At 48.3% G+C, this 17,084-nt stretch overlaps 1 protein-coding gene across 1 annotated transcript in view; it reads right to left on the reverse strand.

The window, feature by feature from the left end:
* LOC135028869 (E3 SUMO-protein ligase RanBP2-like) overlaps positions 1-16,761 on the reverse strand; it is a 306,830-nt gene extending 290,069 nt beyond the window's left edge. Inside the window, exons 1-2 of the mRNA XM_063953806.1 lie at positions 16,374-16,761; positions 15,934-16,001 (exon numbers count right to left, since the gene is read on the reverse strand). Coding sequence (XP_063809876.1) covers positions 15,934-16,001; positions 16,374-16,445 — 140 coding nt within the window. The 5' untranslated portion in view covers positions 16,446-16,761. The remainder of the gene's footprint in view (positions 1-15,933; positions 16,002-16,373) is intronic.
* Between the last annotated feature and the right edge of the window lie 323 nt (positions 16,762-17,084).

Raw genomic sequence — 17,084 nt, forward strand, 5'->3', positions numbered from 1 at the left:
AGAATATTGTTGGCAAGTGTAGAGGATAGTTTAAGAAATAAGCTTGCCTGAGAGGTGATATTACTGGGAACAGTGCTAAGTTTGGAGGCTAGAGGAAAGTAGTGTATGAGAGAATAGGAGCTTCTTGGAAAATAGCACTGTGACCAGGAATAGAAACTTTTTTTTTTTTTTTTACAGTGTTACACATAGGCATATGTACAGGGCCATATACACGGGAGAGATGTGTGCCGAGCGAACCGCTCAGCACACATCTCTCCCGCCACTCAGCACGATGTGTGCTGAGCTATGCAGGGGGGGGGGGGGGGGGGGGGAGAGAGGACAGGGGACCGCTCATTTCACCCAGCGGGAGAAATGAGCGACCTGCTACATTGACCTGCATGCAGGCTCAATCTAGCACCGGCGATAGCAATGCGCGGGGCTGCGCATCGCTATGGGGGGTACACACGAGTGATTTGTGCTTAAAATCTAAGCAACCTAGTAAGATTGCTTCGATTTTAAGCATGGATCTCTCCGTGAGTACCCCCCTTAAAGCGGTGTACACACGGTGATATCCTTGCTATGCCCAATGTTGACTATGCGATTTCCCTTGAACTCCCCCCCAGAGCCCAGATTTTGACTATCTGTGCTTGAGATTGTGTCTATGTAGGATTTTGACTAAGTGACAATTTTGACTATACTTTGCACTAGATAGACTGTGCAGGCAAGTCAATCTTGACTATCTAGCCTTACGATACCGACCCCACGGGAGCGCACACCAGAATCGAATCTGTATCACAAGCTTCCTAACACCGTGAGATATGCACTAACTATTCATAAGATTTTGACTATATAGTCAAAATCTTACACACCAAGACATATCTAATAGAATTTTCATACAGACTAAAGGTGCATACACACTTAGCGATCTAGTACAGGATATTTTCTCCCTCCTGAGCTGTATCGTTTACTATATTACCCAGTGTGTATGCAGCCGATGACTGACGATGCGTGGCCCAGCGGGTCGTCAACGACCTACGGTGTCGGCCGTTCACGCAGCTCAAATTGGACACATCGTCCAAAGCTGCCTGTACAGCCCGGCCGTGGCATGATGCCACTGTGCGATATTTCTAGCGATATCGCACAGCATGCATGCCTGCCGTCAGGCCGCACGGGCGTGGACATACTAGGTGATGTCGGTCATGGAACACATCAAATAGTGTGTACCCACCTTTAGAGTGCGGTGAGGGCAGTGGGGAGTACTGGAAATACATTGAACTTGAGAGGTAGGGTAGAGATTGATTGATTGAGAGAGTGTGTGTGTGTGTGTGTGTGTGTGTGTGTGTGTGTGTGTGTGTGTGTGTGTGTGTGTGTGTGTGTGTGTGTGTGTGTGTGTGTGTGTGTGTGTGTGTGTGTGTGTGTGTGTGTGTGTGTGTGTGTGGTCAAGAGCGAGTTTGGAGGTAGGGAGAAGGTACCCAAGATAAACTGTAGAAAGACATTCAGTAACAGTGCCCAACAGCGATGGCAAGAAATGCACAAACCAGATACAAACGCTTATCAAATGGATATAGAAAACAGAACTAAAAAGTAGTTTGCAAATAAAACCGTTTGAATAGAGAAGGGCGTTTTAGAAGAAGAAAAAACACAACGGGATTTTAATACCTACCAGTAAATCCCTTTCTCGTAGTCCATAAGGGATACTGAGGTTCACTCAATATGATGAGGTATAGAAGAGGTCCAAAGGAGCCAGTGCACTTTAAATTTCTTCAACTGGGTGTGCTGGCTCCTCCCCTCTATGCCCCCTCCCACAGGTAGTTATAAGTAAAATAGTGCCCGAAGGAGAAAGGACATACTTGAAAGAAGGAGCAGAACAACGAGTGGTGAGATTCACACACCATAACGGCGGGAACAAAACAGCAACAGCTGAACAGGTAACTTTTGAAAAAGAAAAACCTGCAAAGAAGTCAACGCACAGAGGCGGGCGCCCAGTATCCCTTATGGACTACGAGAAAGGGATTTACCAGTAGGTATTAAAATCCTGTTTTCTCTGGCATCCATAAGGGATTATTGGGGTTCACTAAATACGATGGGGACGTCCCAAAGCATCCAGAACGTGCGGGAGCGTGCTGAGACGCCTGCAGTACCACCTGCCCAAACTGGGTATCCTCTTTGGCCAGGATATCAAACTTTTAGAACTTCACAAAGATGTTCTTCCCCGACCAGGTAGCAGCTCGGCATAGTTGCAAGGCCGAGACTCCACGGGCAGCCGCCCAGGAAGACCCCACTGATCTTGTAGAGTGGGCCTTCAGAGACTCTGGAACTGGCAAGGCTGCCGACACATAGGCCTGTTGGATAGTCAACCTAATCCAAAGAGCAATGGACTGCTTAGAAGCAGGGCAACCCTTGTTCGTGCTGTTCGCACAGAAAAAGGAATCAGTCTCTGATCCGAGCTGTTCTCTTGACATAGATCTTCAAGGCCCTCACGGCATCCAACGACTCCAGAGGAGCAAATGTACCAGAACTTGACGGGACTACAATCAGTTGATTCAAATGGAATGCAGAGACAACCTTCGGCAGGAACTGCTGTCTAGTCCTGAGCTCAGCTCTGTCCTCGTAAAAGACCTATTAGGGACTTTTACACAATAGGGCCCCCAATTCTGAGACGCGTAGCAGAAGTCCGGGCCGGCAACATCACCGTCTTCCACGTGAAGAACTTGTCTTCTACCATCAAAGGTTCAAACCAGGAGGACTGTAGAAAGTCCACCACCACATTCAAGTCCCAGGGTGCCATGGGTGGCACAAATGGAGGTTGTATGTGGAGAACTCCATGCAAGGTGGTTTGAACTTCTGGCAACACTCAACTTCTTCTGGAAGAAAATGGAGAACGCTGAAATCTGGACCTTAAGGGAACCCAGACATAAGCCCTTATCCACAGCAGCCTGCAGGAAATGTAAGAGACGTCCTAAGTGGAACTCTGCAGGTGGAAATCTGCGTTCCTCGCACCAGGAGTCATAGCTCCTTTAGATAGGATAGGGTTTTGACGTTACAGGTTTTCTGGCCTGAACCATGGTTGCAATAACCTTCTTGGAAAGGTCTTTGCGAGCTAGGATGCTCCGCTCAACTTCCAAACCGTCAAACGAAGTTCCCATAAGTCCGGGTAGACGAACAGTCCCTGTGGCAGAGGCCAAGGGTCTGTCACGGACATGTCCTGAAGATCTGCGTACCAGACTGATCCATTTGAGCACCCTCGGGAGCGTTGGAATCGGAGGAAACAGGTAAACCAACTGATAAGGCCAAGGAGACATCAGCGCATCTATTGCCCTCGCCTGAGGGTCCCTAGTTCTTGAGCAATACCAGCGAAGCTTTTTGTTGAATCGAGAAGCTATCATGTCTGTGGCCAGCTCCACAAGTCGATGATCTGCTTAAACACCTGCTGGTGGAGACCTCACTCTCCCGGGTGGAGATCGTGGCGACTGAGGAAGTCCGCTTCCCAGTTGTCCACCCCCGGAATGAAGATGGCGGACATCGCTTTTGCGTTTCTTTCTGCCCAGAGGAGTATTTTTGACACCTCTCGCATGCAGGCTCTGCTTTTTGTCCCTCCTTGTCAATTCATGTAAGCCACTGCCGTGGCGTTGTCTTACTGAACTTGGATCGCCCGATCCCTGAGCAGAGGAGAGGCCTGAAGCAGAGCATTGTAGATTGCCCGAAGTTCTAGGACGTTGACTGGAAGAAGGGCTTCGTGGGTTGACCACCTGCCCTGGAACTGAGCACCTTGGGTGACAGCTCCCCATCCTCTCAGACTCGCATCTATCGTGAGGAGGATCCAATCATGTATCCCAAAACTGCTACCTTCCAGTAGGTTGGAGGACTGTAGCCACCACAGACGGGAGATCCTGGCCTGAGGTGACAGCCAAATTATCCGGTGCATTTGAAGATGTGATCCGGACCACTTGCTCAGGAGATCCAATTGAAAAGTTCTGGCATGGAACCTTCCGTACTGAATGGCTTCGTAGGAGGCTACCATCTTTCCCAACAACTTTATGCAAAGATGAATGGATATCCGAGTAGGCCATAGGACTAGTCGTACCATCTCCTGAAGTGTTTTTTGCGTTGTCCTCTGGGAGGAACACTTTCTGGGCCACGGTATCCAGCTACATTCCCAGGAACAGGAGCCGCTGAGTTGGCTCTAAGTGGGACTTCTGGAAATTGAGGATCCACCCACGATGTGACAGAAGTTGGATAGTGCAGTATATATGGAGCAATAAAAGCTCCCTGGATCTTGCCTTTATCAAGAGATCGTCCACATAAGGGACAATATTGACCCCCTGGAACATCATCTCTGCCATCACCTTGATGAAGACCCTCGGGGCTGTGGATGGGTCGAAGGGTAGAGCCTGGAACTGGTAGTGATCGTTCAGCAGGGCAAACTGCAGGTAAGCCTGGTGAGGCGGCCAAATAGGGATATGGAGATAAGCGTCCTTTATATCCAGAGACCAGGAACCCCCGTTCCTCCAGGCCCGCAATCACTGCTCTCAAGGATTCCATCTTGAACTTGAAAACCTTGAGGTAAGGGTTCAAGTATTTCAGATTCAGAATGGGCCGTACCGAACCGTCCAGTTTCGGAACCACAAACAGGTTTGAGTAGTAGCCCTCCTCCTGTTGTGGCAGTGGTACTGGAACAATGTTCTTGGACTGGACCAACTTTAGGATAGCCTGTTGCAGCATAACCCGTATATCCTCCAAAGCTGGTAAGCCCGATTTGAAAAATCGTTGGGGAGAAGAGCTGTCAAACTCCAGCTTGTAGCCCTGGGAAATGAGGTATCCCGGCAGGATCCGTCCCAGATGTGGCTTAAGTGGCGCAGACTAGCGGGGAGGCATCATCATGCTTAGGCTTTTGTGGAAGCTTCTTCAGTATCGGAGGTGGAGAAACGCGTTTGTTGGACAGGATATCATTCCTAATCACTGCAGCATTCATTGGTATGCTTTTGCACCTTTCTTGGACCAGCCGGTTAACAGTTTAATTGCTGTAACCCAGTGCTAAGGGGAGAAAAACAAGAGCCCAGCTAACAACGTGTGATCCTGACTAAAAGCTGTGTGCCTTACAGCAACAAGGAAAGGTATATTTGGGTACAATGCATGGTGTACTCCAAGTCTTTGCTGGATTCCATTTTACTTGCTGCATTGCATGTGGACATATTGTTTACCAACTATCCTGAAGTGCTTATAAGTGGGAAGGGCTGCATGCCTAAATAACAAACAATGCTTGATTAACCCAAAACTTTCGTGGATTCAAGACTGAGTTATAACATCTTGATTGGAAATCTATGTGCAAATAAGCAGCATTATATGAGGAACACTCAGGTGTATCTGCTGCTAATTGTTACGGGCTTATTTTATAAAGCTGTGATTATTTGTATTTTATGGTACTGGCAGGTATCAATGTACTGTTTATGTATTAATGTTTTATAAAAAATAAGATTTTACTTACCGATAAATCTATTTCTCGTAGTCCGTAGTGGATGCTGGGGACTCCGTCAGGACCATGGGGATTAGCGGCTCCGCAGGAGACAGGGCACAAAAATAAAGCTTTAGGATCAGGTGGTGTGCACTGGCTCCTCCCCCTATGACCCTCCTCCAAGCCTCAGTTAGGATACTGTGCCCGGACGAGCGTACACAATAAGGAAGGATTTTGAATCCCGGGTAAGACTCATACCAGCCACACCAATCACACCGTACAACTTGTGATCTGAACCCAGTTAACAGTATGACAACGTAGGAGCCTCTGAACAGACGGCTCACAACAAGAACAACCCGATTTTTTGTAACAATAACTATGTACAAGTATTGCAGACAATCCGCACTTGGGATGGGCGCCCAGCATCCACTACGGACTACGAGAAATAGATTTATCGGTAAGTAAAATCTTATTTTCTCTAACGTCCTAGTGGATGCTGGGGACTCCGTCAGGACCATGGGGATTATACCAAAGCTCCCAAACGGGCGGGAGAGTGCGGATGACTCTGCAGCACCGAATGAGAGAACTCCAGGTCCTCTTTAGCCAGGGTATCAAATTTGTAGAATTTTACAAACGTGTTCTCCCCCGACCACGTAGCTGCTCGGCAGAGTTGTAATGCCGAGACCCCTCGGGCAGCCGCCCAGGATGAGCCCACCTTCCTTGTGGAATGGGCCTTGACAGATTTAGGCTGTGGCAGGCCTGCCGCAGAATGTGCAAGTTGAATTGTGCTACAAATCCAACGAGCAATCGTCTGCTTAGAAGCAGGAGCACCCAGCTTGTTGGGTGCATACAGTATAAACAGCGAGTCAGATTTTCTGACTCCAGCCGTCCTTGAAATATATATTTTCAATGCCCTGACAACGTCCAGCAACTTGGAATCCTCCAAATCGCTAGTAGCCGCAGGCACCACAATAGGCTGGTTCAGGTGAAACGCTGACACCACCTTAGGCAGAAAATGAGGACGCGTCCGCAGTTCTGCCCTGTCCGAATGGAAAATCAGATATGGGCTTTTATACGATAAAGCCGCCAATTCTGACACTCTCCTGGCTGAAGCCAGGGCCAGTAGCATGGTTACTTTCCATGTAAGATATTTCAAATCCGCCGATTTGAGTGGCTCAAACCAATGGGATTTGAGAAAATCCAAAACTACATTAAGGTCCCACGGAGCCACTGGGGGCACAACCGGGGGCTGTATATGTAGTACTCATTTTACAAAAGTCTGGACTTCAGGAACTGAAGCCAATTCTTTCTGGAAGAAAATCGACAGGGCCGAAATTTGAACCTTAATGGACCCCAACTTGAGGCCCATAGACAATCCTGTTTGCAGGAAATGTAGGAATCGACCCAATTGAAATTCCTCCGTGGGGGCCTTCCTGGCCTCGCACCACGCAACATATTTTCTCCAAATGCGGTGATAATGTTGTGCAGTCACCTCCTTCCTGGCTTTAACCAGTGTAGGAATGACCTCTTCTGGAATGCCTTTTTCCCTTAGAATTCGGCGTTCAACCGCCACGCCGTCAAACGCAGCCGCGGTAAGTCTTGAAATAGACACGGTCCCTGCTGAATCAGGTCCCGTCTTAGAGGTAGAGGCCACGGATTTTCCGTGAGCATCTCCTGAAGTTCCGGGTACCAAGTTCTTCTTGGCCAATCCGGAGCCACGAGTATCGTTCTTACTCCCCTTTGCCGTATGATTCTCAGTACTTTGGGTATGAGAGGCAGAGGAGGAAACACATACACTGACTGGAACACCCACGGTGTTACCAGAGCGTCCACAGCTATTGCCTGAGGGTCTCTTGACCTGGCGCAATACCTGTCCAGTTTTTTGTTGAGGCGAGACGCCATCATATCCACCTTTGTTTTTTCCCAACGGTTCACAATCATGTGGAAGACTTCTGGATGAAGTCCCCACTCTCCCGGGTGTAGATCGTGTCTGCTGAGGAAGTCTGCTTCCCAGTTGTCCACTCCCGGAATGAACACTGCTGACAGTGCTATCACATGATCTTCCGCCCAGCGAAGAATCCTTGCAGCTTCTGCCATTGCTCTCCTGCTTCTTGTGCCGCCCTGTCTGTTTACGTGGGCGACTGCCGTGATGTTGTCTGACTGGATCAACACCGGCTGACCCTGAAGCAGGGGTTTTGCTAGGCTTAGAGCATTGTAAATCGCTCTTAGCTCCAGTATATTTATGTGAAGAGACATCTCCAGGCTTGACCATACTCCCTGGAAGTTTCTTCCCTGTGTGACCGCTCCCCAGCCTCTCAGACTGGCATCCGTGGTCACCAGGACCCAGTCCTGTATGCCGAATCTGCGGCCTTCTAACAGATGAGCACTCTGCAACCACCACAGAAGAGACACCCTTGTCCGTGGCGATAAGGTTATCCGCTGATGCATCTGCAGATGCGATCCGGACCATTTGTCCAGCAGATCCCACTGAAAAGTTCGTGCGTGGAATCTGCCGAATGGGATTGCTTCGTAAGAAGCCACCATCTTTCCCAGGACTCTTGTGCATTGATGCACAGACACTTTTCCTGGTTTTAGGAGGTTCCTGACAAGTTCGGATAACTCCTTGGCTTTCTCCTCCGGAAGAAACACCTTTTTCTGAACCGTGTCCAGAATCATTCCCAGGAACAGCAGACGTGTTGTCGGGGTCAACTGAGATTTTGGGAAATTCAGAATCCACCCGTGTTGTTGCAGCACTACTTGGGTTAGTGCTACTCCGTCCTCCAGCTGTTCTCTGGACCTTGCCCTTATCAGGAGATCGTCCAAGTAAGGGATAATTAATACGCCTCTTCTTCGCAGAAGAATCATCATTTCGGCCATTACCTTGGTAAAGACCCGAGGTGCCGTGGACAATCCAAACGGCAGCGTCTGAAACTGATAATGACAGTTTTGCACCACGAACCTGAGGTACCCTTGATGTGAAGGGCAAATTGGGACATGTAGGTAAGCATCTTTTATGTCCAGGGACACCATAAAGTCCCCTTCTTCCAGATTCGCTATCACTGCTCTGAGTGATTCCATCTTGAACTTGAATTTTTGTATGTACAGGTTCAAAGATTTCAGATTTAGAATAGGTCTTACCGAGCCGTCCGGCTTCGGTACCACAAATAGCGTGGAGTAATACCCCTTTCCCTGTTGTAGGAGGGGTACCTTGACTATCACCTGCTGAGAAAACAGCTTGTGAATGGCTTCCAATACCGTCGCCCTGTCTGAGGGAGACGTTGGCAAAGCAGACTTTAGGAACCGGCGAGGGGGAGACTTCTCGAATTCCAACCTGTAACCCTGAGATACTACCTGCAGGATCCAGGGGTCCACCTGTGAGCAAGCCCACTGCGCGCTGAAATTCTTGAGTCGACCCCCCACCACTCCTGAGTCCGCTTGTAAAGCCCCAGCGTCATGCTGAGGGCTTTGCAGAACCCGCGGAGGGCTTCTGTTCCTGGGAAGGGGCTGCTTGCTGCCCTCTCTTACCCTTTCCTCTGCCTCGGGGCAGATATGACTGTCCTTTTGCCCGCTTGTTCTTATAGGACCGAAAGGACTGCGGTTGAAAAGACGGTGTCTTTTTCTGTTGGGAGGGGGTCTGAGGTAAAAAGGTGGATTTCCCGGCAGTTGCCGTGGCCACCAAATCCGATAGACCGACGCCAAATAATTCCTCCCCTTTATACGGCAATACTTCCATATGCCGTTTGGAATCCGCATCACCTGACCACTGTCGTGTCCATAAACTTCTTCTGGCAGATATGGACATCGCACTTACTCTCGATGCCAGAGTGCAAATATCCCTCTGAGCATCTCGCATATAAAGAAAAGCATCCTTTAATTGCTCTAAAGTCTGTAAAATACTGTCCCTATCCAGGGTATCAATATTTTCAGTCAGGGAATCCGACCAGACCACTCCAGCACTGCACATCCAGGCTGAGGCGATGGCTGGTCGCAGTATAACACCAGTATGTGTGTATATACTTTTTAGAGTAGTTTCCAGCCTCCTATCAGCTGGATCCTTGAGGGCGGCCGTATCAGGAGACGGTAACGCCACTTGTTTTGATAAGCGTGTGAGCGCCTTATCCACCTTAGGGGGTGTTTCCCAGCACGCCCTAACCTCTGGCGGGAAAGGGTATAATGCCAATAACTTTTTAGAAATTAGCCCTTTTCTATCTGGGTTAACCCACGCTTCATCACATACATCATTCAATTCCTCTGATTCAGGAAAAACTACAGGTAGTTTTTTTACCCCCCACATAATACCCCTTTTTGTGGTACTTGTAGTATCAGAGATATGCAAAGTCTCCTTCATTGCCGTGATCATATAACGTGTGGCCCTACTGGAAAATACGTTTGTTTCTTCACCGTCGACACTAGATTCAGTGTCCGTGTCTGGGTCTGTATCGACCGACTGAGGTAAAGGGCGTTTTACAGCCCCTGACGGTGTCTGAGACGCCTGGGCAGGTACCAACTGGTTTGACGGCCGTCTCATGTCGTCAACTGATTTTTGTAATGTGCTGACATTATCACGTAATTCCATAAACAAAGCCATCCATTCCGGTGTCGACATCACCATTACCGGCAATTGCTCCGCCTCCACACCAACATCGTCCTCATACATGTTGACACACACGTACCGACACACAGCAGACACACAGGGAATGCTCTATTGAAGACAGGACCCCACTAGCCCTTTGGGGAGGGAGAGTTTGCCAGCACACGCCCAAGCGCTATAATATATATGGGAACAACCCTATATAAGTGTTGTATCCTTATAGCAGCTTAAATATATTAATATCGCCAAAAAAAAGTGCCCCCCCTCTCTGTTTTACCCTGTTTCTGTAGTGCAGTGCAGGGGAGAGTCCTGGGAGCATTCCTCACAGCGGAGCTGAGCAGGAAAATGGCGCTGTGTGCTGAGGAGAATAAGCCCCGCCCCCTATTTCGGCGGGCTCTTCTCCGGAATCTGTGAGATCTGGCAGGGGTTAAATACATCCATATAGCCTCAAAGGGCTATATGTGATGTATTTTTAGCCATAAAAAGGTATTATATATTGCTGCCCAGGGCGCCCCCCCAACGACCTGCACCCTCCGTGACCGCTGTGTGAAGTGTGCTGACAACAATGGCGCACAGCTGCAGTGCTGTGCGCTACCTCAGGAAGACTGAAGAGTCTTCTGCCGCCTGCTTCTGGACCTCTTCCATCTTCGGCATTTGCAAGGGGGGTCGGCGGCGCGGCTCCGGGACGAACCCCAGGGTGAGACCTGTGTTCCGACTCCCTCTGGAGCTAATGGTGTCCAGTAGCCTAAGAAGCCAATCCATCCTGCACGCAGGTGAGTTCACTTCTCTCCCCTAAGTCCCTCGATGCAGTGAGCCTGTTGCCAGCAGGACTCACTGAAAATAAAAAACCTAAAAACTTTTTTTTAAGCAGCTCTTTAGGAGAGCCACCTAGATTTCACCCTGCTCGGACGGGCACAAAAACCTAACTGAGGCTTGGAGGAGGGTCATAGGGGGAGGAGCCAGTGCACACCACCTGATCCTAAAGCTTTATTTTTGTGCCCTGTCTCCTGCGGAGCCGCTAATCCCCATGGTCCTGACGGAGTCCCCAGCATCCACTAGGACGTTAGAGAAATATATAAAAACTTATAAAAATCTTACCAAAGTGAGAGTGCAGTCTCATTGTCTTTGTATGGTTTTGAGGTAATTGGGATCAGTTCCTCGAAGTCAGCTGCTCTCACTTTGATGAATGGCAGCGCCAGGTATAGATCCCAGTATACATTTTTGTGGAAGCTGCACTGGTGCTTGGTTCCTGAGAAACAGCAGCAGCTGGTTTTCTTGACTTTCCTCTGGTGCCTTGTGCCGCATTGGAGGCACATCTGGCTCTTGAACTGAACCTGGTAGTCCGAAAGGACTGGTTGGACAGCCCGAGGTAGGAACGCCTAGCCGGCGCGGCCCCTGAGGGGAGAAACGTGGATTTCCCTGCAGTGACCTTAGAAATCCATGTATCTAACTCAACCACGAAGAGCCACTCCCCTGAGAAAGGGAGAGGCTCCACACTGCGCTTGGAATCTGCATCCGCAATCCACTGACGGAGCCACAAAGTTCTGCACGCCAACGCTGCCATGGTAATCCTAGCATTAATAGTGCCTATTTCCTTGAGAGTCACACAACACGCGTGTGACTAGGGAAATATCCCCCGCAAGGCCCTCTTGAAGTTGAGTCGCCCAGGTATGGATGGCATTAAACATCCAGCAACCCGCTATCACAAGTCTTTGCGACGCCAGCCGCTGTGTAAATAGACTTTAGTGCAGTTTCTATTTTCCTGTCCCCAGGGTCTTTGAGCTGAAAAGACCCAGTGACCGGCAGTATCACCTTCTTAGAAAGGCGGGTGACAGACATCAACGGCTGGGGGTTCTTCCCAATGTTTCCTCCCTTTCGGTGTAAATGGGAAAGAGCGTAAAAACTTCCTTGTGAGCCGATATCTTTTATTATGAGTTTTTCAGGCTTGTTTAAAAACCTCATCTAGTTCCATAGAATCAGGGAAGGTTATGTTAAGCTTCTTCTGTGCTAAGAAAAATGACTGCGGTGCAGCAGCATCTTCAAAAGAGAATTTTAATACATCCCTGATAGCAAGAATGAGGGGCTCAATACCCTGTGCAGAAGTGGAATCTTTTCTATCAGGTTCCAATTCCTCCCCCTCCTCCTGAATATCCTCATCAGACACCACTGAGAGTAGAGCAGGCAGACCACGTTTAAGAGGCCCTGAACCAGTGAGGGGGAGCAGTCTTTCATTAGCCTTCGCACCCAGGTCTGCAACAGCCTGCTGCAGTTGTTGTGTTGTCTGTTATTTGCATTGAGCTGAGACGACATGTCCGTCATCATAGTCTTTATGGCACCGAGCCAGGACGGCTCCTGACCCTGACCCCCCCCCCCAGTCTTCACACTAACTTGGGAAGACTGACTGTATTGGTCAGACGATAGGGAACCAGTGGTAAAAGGGGAGAATCTGGTGTGACAAACATTGCATACTGCATGTTTGACCATAATTACAGTAACACATACACAGACCAGTACATTATCAAGCCTGCCCTTGCTGCGTGTGAGATGGAGACCTAGAGTGAGAGGAGGACAGCACACCCCAGCCTTGCAGACTTGGGAAAACTGCAGGCTGTATATAAGATCATAGTAAAAACCGGATTACTTGCCCTATTCAGGACATGAGATTGTGTACAATAGCGGCTCTCCCCTGTGTAATACACCCCTGAACCAGTTTCATGTGTATCCTGGAGTGTCTGGAGGCGCTGTGTGTCCCTCAGCCCAGCGCTGTAGCAGCAAGAAGGCTCCAAAATGCCGCTGGTCCCACTCAGAGGAAGCTCTGCACCCTGTAATGGCAGCGGAGCTACAGAGAATATTTATACTGGCAAAGTCTCCCTATCATGTGCAAACATCACGGAGGCTGCTAGTTTGCACTACCGCTGCCAGTGTACACAGGGGGGGGGGGGGGGCTATAGCGGGTCCCCCCTGTGAAGGGTCCCGTATGCCGCCCCCGCGTTTTGCCGCACCAAGTACCGGGGAGCACCCGGTTTGTACCCACCATTGATGTTACCTTCAGGCTTTGTTAGGGGTGTGCGGCGTGCTGCGATTGGACCGCCAAGGCGCAGTGCCCCGTGGAACTAAAACCTCTCAGGACGGTGGTCCTGCAGCGGGGAAGCGGCTCTGACACCTTACAGACCGTCGTCCCCCCCTAACTCCCACGGTGCAGGTATACTGATGTCCAGTCAGTATACCCAAAATAATGAAGTTTAAAAGAAACTGAAGAAAAATCCTCTGGAGTTCCCAGAGTGTGCATCCTCTCCTGAGGGCACTTTTTTCTAAACTGCCTGTGGGAGGGGGCATAGAGGGGAGGAGGCAGCACACCCAGTTGAAGAAATTTAAAGTGCACTGGCTATTTTGGACCCCTTCTATACCCCATCGTATTTAGTGAACCCCAGTATGGATGCCAGAGAAATAAAAAAGGGAGGTGGAGAAGGAAGAAAACCAGAACTTGGGCTTAAAGTCCTACAGACTATTATTTGTATGAGAAGTGGATGGTCAGCGTTAAATGCAACACAGTGGTCCAGAATTAGAATCAGGTAGTGCTTCCTTCAAAATCATAAGTGATCAAACCATCAACTACTATAACATTGCGGTGTCTGGATTGCTGGAAGAAAACGAAAGCTAAGAAATAAGACCTGAGAGAATTTGGTTCAAAATTCACGTTATGTGGATAAGGTTTAATAACCATATGTTTGAATACAACTGGAAAGATACCCATGGAAAAAGATTACTGAATTGCAAGTAATGTGAGAGAAGTGATATGTTTGACAGTGTAGAATCAGGATGACAGGTACGCAAGAAGTGTAGGTGGCAAAGGGCTCTGTATTGGGGTAAAATATCACTAGGTAGAAGTGGAAGGAGAGAGGTCAAATAGACAATAGTATGATTTTAAAAATGATGTTTCCTAGTGATAGGTTGGCAATATTACAGTGAGTAGTGGAATGAAGAGGCAGGATTTCCTCTTCACTTTGATACACAAAAACTGTTTAGTCTATGTAACAATTGTCATGGTACAGGGTCAACATTTATATCATTGCTCAATAGTTTAACACAGGTAATAATAGTTGCTGATAACTTTAAATTACAAACATTAAATATTTAAAGAGTGCATGCAGTCAGATGTGAAGTTAGTAACCAAAGCAATTCTGACTGAACTCCAATGTAATCATGACCAAACACTGCCTCGATCTCATTACAAACTTTCCACTCACTCAATACCAAAAATCCACACATCATAATCATTGTGCTAAATGACCACACCATCATCCCATGCTTCCAAAGTTATCACAAGATAAAATCAGTGTCTTCCTTCTGATACTACATTCCCTAGCCCCATTCATACCACAGCATTTATTTATTTCTTTTTCCACGATTCTTAGTTTGTCTTTGCTGTTGAGTTCGGGCAAAAGAAAACAGAAATTTCACTTTTGGCATACAGTGGGCCAACAATTAGGTGGCAGAGTCCTCTTGCAAGCAGACACATGAAAAGTAAATAGGTCCAAGGACAAAATAAAGTACAGTATTTGTGAATGTATTAAGCCATTATAAGGTGTGTCCATTGACTTTTAATATGATTATATTGTACTTGTAACAGACTAAGGGGTAGATTTATCAAACCTGAGAGAGAAAACACCAAGCAATCAGCTACTGCCTGCCATGTTACAAGGCTGTGTTTGAAAGATGACTGTTAGGAGCTGGTTGGTACTTTAGCTCTGCCTACTTTATCTTGTTTCAACCTTTGATAAATATCCCCCCAAGTTATTCTTGTGTTTATTAACTCAGCGTCTGAAAGGAACTGTAAGATGGGTGTACATATTGCTCTGTAGGAGTCTGAGTTTTCTCACTTACTTTACCTGGGAGGTTAAGGACAGCAATAAGAACAGAATAGGTTAATGGAGGCACTGAGAAAATATTATACAGTACGTAAGCACTGAACCTACAGTACATAATAAAACAAACATCAACTCTGTAGCATCATATATCAGTACAAAATGTGCATGTACTATAAACACATACAACAGGCTCATGTTGCACACCACAATCACAGTATAATAGGGATTGTGTTACAGTTAATTGTATGTAACTAGATTCTGAGGGTTACGTTTTACTGTGTATACACTAATGACTCTGCACATCTTCTGTAACATGAGATCTTCTGGTGCCCACACTGTGCGATTCTCGCATGCTATTTGATCTTTTTACTTCAAATAGCATTGCATCTAGTTCAAATTGCACCGTGTGTATTGTCCCTTGCGATGCGCGCTCCCGTCTAGTCCATATCTCAATGTGAAATAACATGTACAGGCAGGTATTTTTGTACTACATCAAAATCGGATGTAGTTCAAATAGAACCGTGTACACACTCTAAATCGCATAGCACACATTGTATAGGCTCAAATCGCACCTAGCACAAACAGCACCATGTGGGGGCCCACATTACATAACTGAATAATAGTTCTAACTGAACCAATGAGCCACTAAGGCAGTCCCAGTGAACCCATACCTCCATAACACTCAGAAAAGTTACTCCTTTACCATTCACTATAGACTTGTCCAAAAATGACCTATACTTCAGCACTTCATAGCAAGATAATAAATGCACAGCATCCTCATTGCACCAAGCATAAAAGGTATTATGATCAGGCAAATCAATGTGAGGTGTACAGCAAAACAGGTTATTGTAGTCAAATACTTATGATGAACATGGCAAGAATTCCTACTTATACCTTAATAACTAGTCAGGTAGCTTTCAATCAAATGAAAACAGACAGGACGTGACAGTGTCATGGTTTGAAAACTAAAATCTCACGTAGAGCATTAGTGTAGCACACAGAAGCCTGGCTGGGGTGGCCGCGGGCAGCTACTAGGGGGTTACCTCTTGGCAAGGTCGTATTCTTTAGCTTCATAGTACAGCTTAGCAAAGAGGAATCCCTTCATAGATTTCTGAAAGAGAGGAAGTGGTGATAAACATGTACATATATATGTATATAATAACGCATGCGGCAGCAGCTCAGGGCTGGCAGAGGGCACATACGGCAGGATGGCAGAGGCGCCGCTGGCACCAGCTGCGGCAGCTGTGAAGCCGCGGTGCTATGTGCGGGGAGGCCACCGGCGCCGGGAGGCTGCTTCCTGCATGCAGCCCGTGGCACAGTGGCAGCGGCACTCGCTCTTTGCGGCTACACGGACCGGGGCAGTACATCACAGGGTGGACCCAGTGGACGGAGCCCGAAGGGACCTGCAGGGGCGCGCCATCTGATCACCCCTAGAGAATGCCGGCAAGCCGGCAGTGCATGTGACAGGCACCCGGCTCCTTACCTCCCGGGGAGAGGCCGCGCTGCCCTGGACACTCTCGATATATTTCTGTAGCTCCGCTTTGCTGCGTCTCATCGTGACCCTGTGGCTGCAGCCAGCCAGACACAGCAGCAGTAGCAGCGGCGGCGAGAACTCGCTCCCGAATGGATCTCGCTCAGGAGTCGAGACTGGCGGCCTAACGGAAGTGACGTGCAGCGGACGCGCCTCCACTTTCAACCCTGAGCATGACGGGAAATGGCAGTGCGGGAGCGCCGTGACGTCAGGGACAGGGGGTTCCCGTAGTAGGGTCCTCCTGTGCGTGCGCTGTCACTGTGTGTGTGGTGGTGGGGGCTGGATAGGTCCTCCTCAGCTGCTATTCCTTCGTATGGCGTGCTGTGTGTGTAAAGCCCTTCGGTGAATGTGCTGTAACTTTTCCCCCCTGCTGGTCACATATGGAATTGGAAGAGAATTTAGCTAGCTAGAGGGGGAGTGACCGCCCCACTCGCCACTGGACACTGTTTCCAATACATGTCCACAAGGATGATGATAGTAGTAGTAGTACAGTAGTAGAGGTCTGAAGCAGTGTAGCAGTGCTATTTTTCAGCAGAAACAGTTCCTGAACCTTTCATAAAATATGACAGGGCCTAATTCAGGTTGGATCGCAATTCGCGATCCAACTAATTTCTGCGTTTGCCCTGCGGGCACATGCACAGGTCCCATCCTGCACATGTGCCC

The sequence above is a fragment of the Pseudophryne corroboree genome, chromosome 2 (assembly GCF_028390025.1).
Source record: "Pseudophryne corroboree isolate aPseCor3 chromosome 2, aPseCor3.hap2, whole genome shotgun sequence".
Taxonomy (NCBI): domain Eukaryota; kingdom Metazoa; phylum Chordata; class Amphibia; order Anura; family Myobatrachidae; genus Pseudophryne; species Pseudophryne corroboree.